We start from the raw sequence: 11,007 nt of genomic DNA, 5'->3' as shown, positions 1-11,007 counted from the left end.
CTATATAAAATTGCATAAATAAATAAAAAAGTCCGGCCAGGATTTTGTTTTGTAGTTTTATATAATGCGAAATTAGCTCAAGGGCATTAGAGCGTTTAATTTAAGCGTCTCTCTTATTAGGCATGGGGAGATTACGTGATTTGGCCAGCATCACAGGGTGTTGAGGGGATGCCGGGAGTCGAACCTAGCTCCCCTTGCTAAAGTCTGCAGCTCTAACCGCTAGGCTACATCGCTTTCCGAAAGCACAGTAGACTGTAAACCGGCTCGCACCTAAGTACACAGAATAAGTACACAGAATAAAGAGCAGAGGTTGACCCCCACCCAAGATTACACGTTGGGTCGAAGTATGCCCATTTAAGAACCCCACCTCCTCGCGCCAGGAGACCACAAAGGAGGAGGGAAAGTTTTGGGAAGAATTCAGCCTTTTTTTCCGCCGTCTCTCCCTCCTCCCCCCCGGGTCCAGCCCACCAAGTCAGGGGGGGCTGCTCCTGCTGATGCAACGTCTGCCCCTCCCCTGGATCTTTGGCATTTACTCCACACACACTCTTCATCTCGGCCTCTCCTCCTCCTTCCAGCCCTCCATCCCGAGAAGGAGACTGCCGGGCAAGAACGGGGGCGAAGGACAGCCGACACAGCCCCCGCCACCCGCAAGATTTCTCCACGGGCATGCACCTCCGGCAGCGCCCCCACACCCCGCCCCCCTGGGGCACGCTCCTGGGCGCCCTCTGCCTGCTCGTCATCACCGGCGCCTCGGCAGACCCAGGTGAGGGGAGAAACTTCCAGTTCTGCCCGCTTGTTTGCAGCCGGACAGTCCGTAAGGGCGACAGAGAGGGGGGCTGAAACCCCCTGACCTATGTAGTTTTTTTTTGCACAATTTAAGGATTTAGCGTGCCTCTTTTCTCATTTAATTTTTTTTCTGCTTCCTTCTTTTGGAAAGGAAATAGAGCTGTGTAGTGCGTGTGTGAGGAGAGAAAGGAGCAGCGCTCTGAGTGAAAACAGATGTGCAGGGGGGTATTTTTTTACGTGGGGGCGGGAGAGGAGCGGAGATTGGGCGCTTGGAACACTCGGTTTAAAAATAGTTCAGTGCCCCTGTATTTAGAATGCACATTTTATTGATTTTTTCCATTTATAAAGTGAACAGAGCCGTAGTCATATGTCTGGTTACTTCAAGTGTGTTTACTGTTTAAACCAAAAAGTAGTCTTCTCCCAGAATAATACCGGGACTAAACCTCAGGCAGTGATTCCGTTTATTAACCCCAAAACAAATACTGGGGTGTCTCAGGCCCTGCTAGGGGCAACAGCAGCTGCTGCGTGGTGTGAGGGGGTGTACTCCATTGAATGGATTGTGTAGGCTGAAGACCGCCCTGAGATATACCGAGTAATGCCAAGCTGCACTTATGGATGGTGGAGAGGCAAGGGTTAGAGTTAAATGGGACAATAGAGTCGAATTCTAATCCTGGCGTCCCACTTGATCTCGCTGTGTGATCCGGGGGAGATGAGATTGATTCCCCCATTGTCTCATCTCTTTTATAGTCCTACTTCCAGTGTTTAGACATCAGCTCATAGGCCATAAAAAAAAAATGGACGTTTGTATTCCAACACTCCCGCAAATCTGTCTGACAAGCTCACCACCTGCAGTGACTCTTGGCACAGCTCGGGCCAGCACAGCTTCAAACTTGAGACCGAGTGAAAAATGGAAAATAAAAGGTAATCAGATTTCTCCTGCTATGCACCCATGGTCTAGATAGAACGATATCCAGTAGCCATCACCAACGCCTCCTCACTGCTCCAGTTCAGGAGATAAAGAACACCACATCATGGCGCAGTAGCTGTCCACGTCCACTATTAGAACTATGCTACCCCTCCAATCACACGTTGACTGTATCTTCGCCTTTGATGCAGTCCACTGCCTTTCAGCTAGGTTTGTGGAATACAAATACCACAAACACTTATTCAGTCAGAAGGTAGCTGGTGGTCCTGGTTTGCCTGTGATTCTTGACTCTGCTCTCTGCAGTGCTTGAAAATGAAATACAGAGATGCCATTACTCACTATCCCACAGTACTTGTTTGATTCTCAGGTATATAGGTACTCTCCCTTGAAAAGAAGCGGATCCCTGCTAAGAATTCCTGGTATTCTGTCTTTCAAATTCAAGAGGGTCATGTACGCAGTACCTGACGGTACCTGCCCATTTAAAGCACTTGGTAATACCAGTATGTAGATGGTACATAACGTGTAGTCAAAGCTACCTGGTAAACTCATCGGGGCTAGTTACATTCAGGAATTTTAGTTCAGAATTAATATTGTGAAGTGAAGTTGCCTTGTTTTGTGAATTGGTACTTTGATTGTCTCAAGTTTGCATTAAAACATTTTGCATAATTGGCATTGAAAGTCCACTGCATTTGCACAACTGTGCATGGTAATACCCTACCCATCATGCCACAGGCCTTTGGGTCAAGAAGAGTTCTATCCAGAAGTGCCTGGTTGCAACCAATTGTGGCAGAGAGGAGTCCAACCCGCTAGGACTGATTTTGAGCCAGCAAATATGATTAATTGTGACCCTGATTGGCCATATTAGAATTTTGTCCCTAGATGCTTTTGCATTTTCCAATTCTGGTCCTGGGTAATGCGTTTCAACCTCAGATTCTGGTTATGCATGTTTGACTGCAATGGATTCTGGTGTAATGTGGGTTGGCTATGATCGATCCTTACCTTGAGTGGCCTAGCTTTTGAGGCCCTACTTTCAGTAAGAACCTGAAGTAGAGGCATCTCGAAGGGACCAATCATTACCCAGAAGAATCTAGCTGGGACTGATTGCGGCACAGAGGGGATTAGGTCAGACCAATTTTGATGCAGCAAATTTTGGGCCCATCTGATTGTGGTCCTAAACTATCTGGCCTCATCTAATTCTAGCCATGTACATTTTGCATGCCTCTGATTCTGACCATGTGCGTTTTAGCCACATCTGACCACTGCTGCTTTGGACACCTCTGATATTTGGCAAAGTACATGTTTCATGTACTCTATAGTTTGAATGTCATGCTCCTCAAATGGATGGAGTTCTGTGATGAGTTAGGAAACGTGTTCATGGACTTGTTGATGTCATTTTGGAGATTGTAGTGAAGATGCTGCAAGTTATCTTTCTCCTTGCTGTCTAGTGCTCGAAGGCCCATTGACTGTTTGTTTTCAACTGAAGATGTTACTTAAATAGACCAGTAAGAAGTCCCTCCTCAACTTAAAGTGTATATGAAAAATATATACTGTCTACGCCTCTTCAGCACTGTCCCTACAGACTTTTTTGTACATACATCCATAATGCCCAAGAGGGAAACTGTGCTTTCTCTTTGCCTCAGAACAATGTTACTACTTTAGTTGCCCTGATTTTGGAATTGATTTAAACATGTATCTAACCCTTTCATTTCTGAAGTTAACCTGATTTAGTTCTCTGTTGAAGCAAGAACCTAAATCCTAATGTTGAGTTCCTGGGTCCAGTAATTCCCTATTGAGATTGTCCCATCTTAAAAAGATTGACAGAGATCAGCCATTTCGTATATACTGGCCCCAGACGTTTCTTATACCAAGGAGATGTTGTTGTGGATAACCTCGGTTTATTGTCCCAAGTCTCTTTGCAGAGACTTGAAGACTTGTTGAGTTTCTAACATATATCCACTCCGTCCTTGTGCACAATGCACTGTGACCTCTGGCTGCAAGATCTCTGGCAGCCATGTTAATTGAATGTCTATCTCCTTGAATTTAACTGCTATGCATATGTCATATCTCTAGCACCTTCTGTTTTTATTTAGTTTGCGTGTCCTAGATGTAACAGACCTACAGTCCCTGTCTGTATCTAAGATCCTATTCTTCATGGGAGTTCTAGCACTGTTTGTCCTCTGAAGTTCTTGAGTGTTGTTTTACTCTGTCATATTATACCTCCAGTTTGTAACCAGTCCCGCCTCGTAGAGTAAGCCATGACTGCTTGCCCTCGCTACCCCAAGTGAGTCTGAGTCGAGTGCTTAAAAGTAGAAACCTTACTTATCAAAATACAGTGAACCTGGGGCACCAGTGATAAATGACAGTGAGATCGCGATCAGTGCATTGACATTGCTCACCGTAAGTGGGGATTTGTCAATGGATTTAAGATTTAAACCTTCATGTCGCTTCAACTAAAGCTCTTCGGGTGAATGTTTGTGTTTTTTCTTTTTATTGGTGGGTATTTACTGACTTTATGAGACAACCATAAACACCCCCTAATACACGTATCTGAAAGAGACACGTTAGTGATAGATTCCTTACCTTAGAATATCCCCAGGCGTCAGACTGGATCCGGAAACTTTTGCGTAGCAATACCCCTGCGCGCCGGTAGGCGTCGTCTGCGGCTCCGCGTCCGTCGTCGGCGTCGTGAGCGCCGGGATGACGTCGTCGGAGTACTTAGACGGCGCCCATGCGCGCTGACGTCAGTTCTTCTTTTTTCCGCGCCAGCTAGCGCAGATCCGGAAGAAGCTCTACCCCCAGTCACTTTTTGACTGAAAAATTTTGATCCTTTTTGATCTTCTCTTAGTCGACTGTCTCGACTATCGGTGCCAGGGATGCCCGGGTTCAAGCCTTGTTCGAAGTGCGGCCGACTCATGTCGGTCACGGACCCCCATCGCCGGTGCCTGAAGTGCTTAGGCCTCGACCACGACGATCGAACCTGCGCCGACTGCCGGGCCCTGACGTCGAAGGCTAGGCGGGAGCGGTCCCGCAAGCGTCTCGAGCTGAGGCACTCGGCCCCGCGCCGCTCCAGGTCCCGGTCCCACGGGAGGTCGAGGGACAGGTCGCGAGGTCGGAGTCATCGACGTTCCGGAAGTGGACACCGATCGTCTGGTTCCAAGTCCTCAGGTAAGAGGCATGAGAGGTCGGAGCGACACCATCGGTCCTCCGACCCGCCCCGACGCTCGCTCGATGCGGCCGGGGACTCGGGCGACACCGCCCACGCGGCTCCGCGGGAGTCGCAAGCGTCGCCGCCTGCCCCACACCTTCGGGTCCCTGGGTACGGCGCGTCGCAGGAGGAGGTCGAGAGGTACCTCATGGCCATGAGGGCCCTCCCTCCTCAGTCGGTTCCCGTGGCGCCTTCGGGCCGTCCGGCTCCGTCTGGAGGTCCTTCCGGGTCGGGCGCTTCGGCCCCGACGACGTCGGGTGCTTCGGCCCCGGCGCCGCTGGCGACTTCGGTCCCGGCGCCGCGCGACCTCGCTGGATCCGGCTCCAGATCTGGGACCTCGCCGGTCGACCTTACGACCTCGCCGGCGCCGTCCCTTCAGGTGTCGTCCCCGGCAGCAGATGTGGTTGCCGCCCCCAATGTTTCCTACGATCCTACTCAGGAGTCGGAGGGGCGCCGCTGGGCGCCGATTCCGTCGGCCTTTGGAGACTTCTATCTCCACGAGGAGGCCCTGGCTGCTAATCCTGGTCTCCAGGAGCCAGGTGACGAGGAGCAATGGGAGGGGTCCGAGGACCCTCTGGCACGTGATTGCCAGTCACATCAGGACTGGACATATGAGCTTGGGGAGGCCAGTGGTATTGACACCTCGCCAGACACTGGATTTACGTAGCCCCCGACTGTGGCTTCGGAGGCGGGTTCTGCTTACTGCGTAGTGTTGACGAAGGCAGCTAAGGCCTTAAACCTTCAGCTCCCCGTCGCGGCCGTGAGGACTAATCTCCTCACTGAGGTCCTCAAACAGCAGTCCGGCTCCGCGGAGCCCCTCCTGCCTTTCAATGAGGCCTTGTGTGACGTTCTTCTGGGCACTTGGTCCAAGCCCGCCACAGGCCCCCCTGTGGACAGGAACGTGGCCAGACGCTACCGCCCGGCACCGGGCGACCCATGCTTTTTGTCCACCCATCCCACCCCCGAGAGCCTGGTCATCCAGGCCTCTAACTCCCAAACCGCATTCCCGTCGGCCCCGCCCGACAGGGAATCCAAGAGATATGAGCAGTTCGGGAAGAAGGTCTTCTCGTCTGTGAGCCTAGGGCTACGGTCTGTGAACACCAACTGTCTCTTGGGCCGCTACACCCACACTCTGTGGGACACGGTTGCGGAGGTGCTGCCACAATGCCCTGAGGAGGTCAGGGCTAAACTCAGCCAAACCCTTGCGGACGGCCGAGATGCGGCACGCTTTTCTATCCGGTGTGGGCTGGATACCACGGACTCACTGGGCAGGGCGATGGCAACGACGGTGGCGGTTCGACGCCACGCCTGGTTGAGGTCCGCCAACTTCTCGGCCGATGTCCAGGCCACCCTCCTGGACATGCCGTTTGATGGCCGTCGCCTCTTCGGCGACAAGGCAGACCATGCGCTGGAACGTTTCAAGGACTCCAGGGCCACGGCCAAGTCCTTGGGCCTTACGGCCCCACGCCAGCAATCGGGTGCCTTTCGCTCCTTTCGTGGCCACGGAAGGGGCGCCCCACCACGGACCGTCAGCCACGCACCGCAGAATGTTCAGCAACGCGGTGGCGGACGTGGGAACCGCCGTGGCGGTGGTCGGGGCCAGCGGCGAGGCCAGTCCACACCTCCTTCAGCAGCCCCCGCCTCAAAACCTTCCTAGTCCGAGTTTTCAGGCCCATGTGACGCCTGTGGGAGGCAGGGTTCGCCATCACCTCTCCCACTGGCATACAGTCACTTCGGACAGGTGGGTGCTGCAAATTGTCCGAAGGGGTTTCTCCCTCCCCTTCGAGTCTTCCCCTCCATCCATGCCACCTCAATACCACCGTGTGTCGGGGGATCTCTTGCAACTTCTGCAAGAGGAGGTTTCGGCCCTCTTGGCCAAGAGGGCCATCGAGCGCGTTCCTGGGCCAGAAGTAGGACGTGGTTGTTACTCCCACTACTTTCTGGTACCCAAGAAGGGCAAAGGGGGCCTACGCCCTATCTTGGATCTGCAGAACGTCAACGGCTTCCTCCGGACGGAGAAGTTCAAGATGCTCACTTTGGCTCAGGTCCTGGCTGCCCTGGACCCAGGAGACTGGATGGTAGCGTTGGACTTGCAGGACGCCTATTTCCACATCCCCGTCCTGCCGGCCCACCGGCGTTACCTACGGTTCATGGTAGGCCAAGAGCACTTTCAGTTTACCGTGCTCCCCTTCGGCCTTGCCAGCGCCCCACGGGTGTTCACGAAGGTGATGGCGGTGGTCGCAGCCCATCTGCGCAGGCAGGGGGTATCAGTCTTCCCCTACCTCGACGACTGGTTGTTGAAGGCGGGCTCGCCCCAGACAGTCGTCAGCCACCTCCAGACTACGGCCGACCTCCTGCACTTGCTGGGGTTCTCCATCAATGTGCCGAAGTCACACCTGTGTCCCTCTCAAAAGCTCCTCTTCATCGGAGCGGTTCTCGACTCGGCGCAGTTTCGGGTTTACCCACCCGAACAGCGGGTTCGGGATATTCAGGCTCTGATTCCTGTCTTCAGGCCGTTATCCCGGGTCTCGGTCAGGTTGACGCTGCGGCTTCTGGGGCTGATGGCCTCCTGCATCCTTCTGGTGCGTCACGCCAGGTGGCGGATGCGGGCTCTGCAGTGGGACCTGAAGTTTCAGTGGGCCCAGCATCAGGGCAACCTGTCCGATCATGTCCTGATCTCAGAGGGCACTGCAAAGCAACTGCAGTGGTGGCTCACGGACCGCGACTGGGTCAGTGGCAGACCCCTCTCCCTACCCCAGCCGGAGCACGTAGTTGTGACGGACGCGTCCCTCCAGGGCTGGGAAGGCCACATGGGAGAGGCGGAGATCAGAGGCCTCTGGTCTCCGGCGGAGTCCCGGCTCCACATCAACCTTCTGGAGCTGCGGGCGATTCGTCTTGCACTGAAGGCATTCCTCCCCTCTGTCAGGGGGAGCGTAGTGCAAGTGTTCACCGACAACACCACCGCCATGTGGTACTGCAACAAACAGGGCGGTGTGGGGTCGTGGACCCTCTGCCAGGAGGCTCTGCGCCTCTGGCAGTGGCTGGAACATCAGGGCGTGACCCTGGTGGTTCAACACCTGGCAGGCTCTCTGAATGCCAGGGCGGACGAACTCAGCCGCCGGTGCATGATGGATCACGAATGGCGTCTGAACTCGGACGTGGCGCAAGGTCTCTTTCGACAGTGGGGAGAGCCTTGGTTAGATCTATTCGCCACAGAAGAGAACGCGCAATGTCAGCAGTTCTGCGCGTTGGAGTTTCCAAGGCGGCACTCGCTCGGAGACGCTTTTCGTCGCGAGTGGAGCTGCGGTCTGTTGTACGCCTTTCCGCCTATACCACTTCTGCCCAGAGTGCTGAAGAAGATCAGGCACGACCGGGCCCAGGTCGTCCTTGTGGCTCCGGACTGGGCACGAAGATACTGGTATCCCGAGCTACTCAGCATGTCAGTCGATCCCCCGATTCGTCTGCCTCTTCGGGAGGACCTTCTGTCGCAGCAGCAGGGGACGGTCCTGCACCCGAACCTGTCCAGTCTCCACCTACAAGCTTGGAGATTGAGCGGCGGCAGTTGAGGCCATTTGACTTGCCTCCCGAAGTCTGTGATATCATTCTGGCAGCCAGGCGTCCCTCCACAAAGTCGGTATACGCCTGCCGGTGGAACAGATTTGTGGCATGGTGCACAGCAAAGGCTGTGGATCCTCTCTCTGCACCCCTTTCGGAAGTGCTGCTCTTTCTTCTTTCCCTTGCCCAGCAGGGCTCTGCTCTGGGCACTCTTAAGGGGTACCTTTCTGCTCTATCAGCCTTCTTGAGGCTACCAGATCAGCCTTCTTTATTCAAGTCCCCTATTGTGAGTAGATTTCTGAAGGGCATCACGCACATGTTCCCTCCTGTTCCCTTCGTGATGCCCCAGTGGGACTTGAATCTGGTTCTCACCTATCTGATGTGTGCTCCCTTTGAGCCGATTCATAACTGCCCTCTTCGTCTCCTTACTCTAAAGACGGCCTTCCTGGTTGCCATCACCTCTGCCAGGAGGGTGAGTGAGCTCCAGGCTCTTTCTTCTTCTCCACCTTTCCTGTCTGTTCATCCTGATAAGGTGGTGTTACGTACACGACCTTCCTTTCTGCCCAAGGTTGTCACGGCCTTCCACATCGGGCAGTCCATCACTTTGCCCACCTTCTTTCCGCCTCCGCATCCCTCGAAAGAGGAGGAGAGGCTCCACCGTCTGGATCCAAAACGTGCGCTCTCCTACTACCTAGATCGCACACGCCAATTCCGGGTGGATGACCAACTCTTCGTTGGTTACGTGGGCGCGAAGAAGGGAAAGGCTGTGCACAAGAGGACCATCTCTAGGTGGATCATCTTGTGTATCCAAGCATGTTACTCCATGGCGAGGAAGGAGCCCCCGGCTGGATTGCGGGCTCACTCCACTCGGGCCACGGCAACGACAACTGCCCTGGGCCGCGGTGTCCCCCTGCAGGACATTTGCCAGGCAGCTACGTGGGCCTCGCTGCACACGTTCGCAAGACATTACTGCCTGGACGGTCAAGTCCGGAGGGATGGCTTCTTTGGCCGTTCCGTCCTCCAGGACTTTCTGGTGTGATATTGGTTCGCAGACCCACCACCGGGGTTGGTATTGCTGGGGTATCTATTCTAAGGTAAGGAATCTATCACTAACGTGTCTCTTTCAGATGCACAAGTTACTACTTGTGTAACGATATATCTGTAAGAGACATTAGTTAGTGATAGATTCCTTACCGCCCACCCATCCTCCCCGTTCTGCGAACCGATATCTAGGGTTAAGGTCATCCCCTTTCAGGGCCCTAGTTTCATGGCACCAGTGTTGGTTCTATCATGGCTCTGCGTATCTGGCGCGGAAAAGCTGTGTTATCAGAACTGACGTCAGCGCGCATGGGCGCCGTCTAAGTACTCCGACGACGTCATCCCGGCGCTCACGACGCCGACGACGGACGCGGAGCCGCAGACGACGCCTACCGGCGCGCAGGGGTATTGCTACGCAAAAGTTTCCGGATCCAGTCTGACGCCTGGGGATATTCTAAGGTAAGGAATCTATCACTAACTAATGTCTCTTACAGATATATCGTTACACAAGTAGTAACTTGTGCTTTTAGTGATTATTTGTGATATGTGTTTATATATGCATTCTGTTTGTCGTTTTTAAAAACAAAATGCCATTGGATGACATTTATGCACACATACATTTACATAATGTATTTAGCAAGTACTGCCTATGGATAAAAATGTATATCTATAAAGTAGGTCAAAATTTGTTACAAAAGATTACTTATAACGTAGATATGCCAACAGGTATTTCTCATTCTTTTCAGCCTTTGGCCATCAAGGCTTCACAAAGAAAAATATTAGAACACATCAAGGTTTGGTTAATTCTGGTTTGCCTGCCTCATAAATGGGTACTGTGTCCCATTCAATACTTGCCACACCTTTAATAGATGGCTAGAAGTTTTCACAATAAGTTAAGTCAAACAATCAATGTATCTAGATTTTGCTGCTGTCTGCAAACACACCGAAGACATTAGCATCTCCTAGCAAGGTAGCAGCAGGCAGGGCTGCCGATCTCTTGTGAGTGGTGGCATTTATTATATTTTGGCAGAATCCATGCATTCCAGAGGATAAGCAGTTAAGTGCCACCATGTGTTGTCTTTCATCCTCTTTTTTTGGTGTGCTAGAGTTCTTATAGCATCCCGCTATGCATGACAGCCAACTAAATAACCATTGGAGGCATGATGTGTTTCTATGTGATAACCAGTGTTGAAGCACATTTGTTTTGATGTATGTCCTATATAAATGTACACTAACTCACTAACTTCCCCCTAGACCGGTTGGATATTCTGGCCTTCCTCCAACCCTCTTAAGGATTTAGCCCTTAAAGTGAACCATGATTTGTGTCACTTGTAATGCAATTGACCTCTTGATGAACTCAGTCAGAAACAATTGGATTGCTGCAAGATCCCATTTCTTGGATATACAGCCAATATTTGTTAAGCAAATTTCTGGTTATAAACTGGATGACCCAGAACCTCCTCGTTATATAGTGCCCTGCATCCAACCATTTTGACTA

General features: G+C 52.5%; 1 protein-coding gene across 1 annotated transcript in view; it reads left to right on the top strand.

Moving 5' to 3' along the window:
• The first annotated feature begins 494 nt into the window (after window positions 1–494).
• The window catches only part of MRC2 (mannose receptor C-type 2), a 531,676-nt gene continuing 521,163 nt past the window's right edge, over window positions 495–11,007 (top strand). The window contains 3 exon segments of the mRNA XM_086923828.1: window positions 495–531; window positions 534–605; window positions 608–763. Of these exon segments, the coding sequence (XP_086779954.1) occupies window positions 495–531; window positions 534–605; window positions 608–763 (265 nt within the window).

The sequence above is a fragment of the Lissotriton vulgaris genome, chromosome 5 (genome assembly GCF_964263255.1).
Source record: "Lissotriton vulgaris chromosome 5, aLisVul1.2, whole genome shotgun sequence".
NCBI lineage: Eukaryota > Metazoa > Chordata > Amphibia > Caudata > Salamandridae > Lissotriton > Lissotriton vulgaris.
The sequence above is the reverse complement of the archived record's forward strand: the minus strand, read 5'-3'. Positions and strand labels throughout refer to the sequence as shown.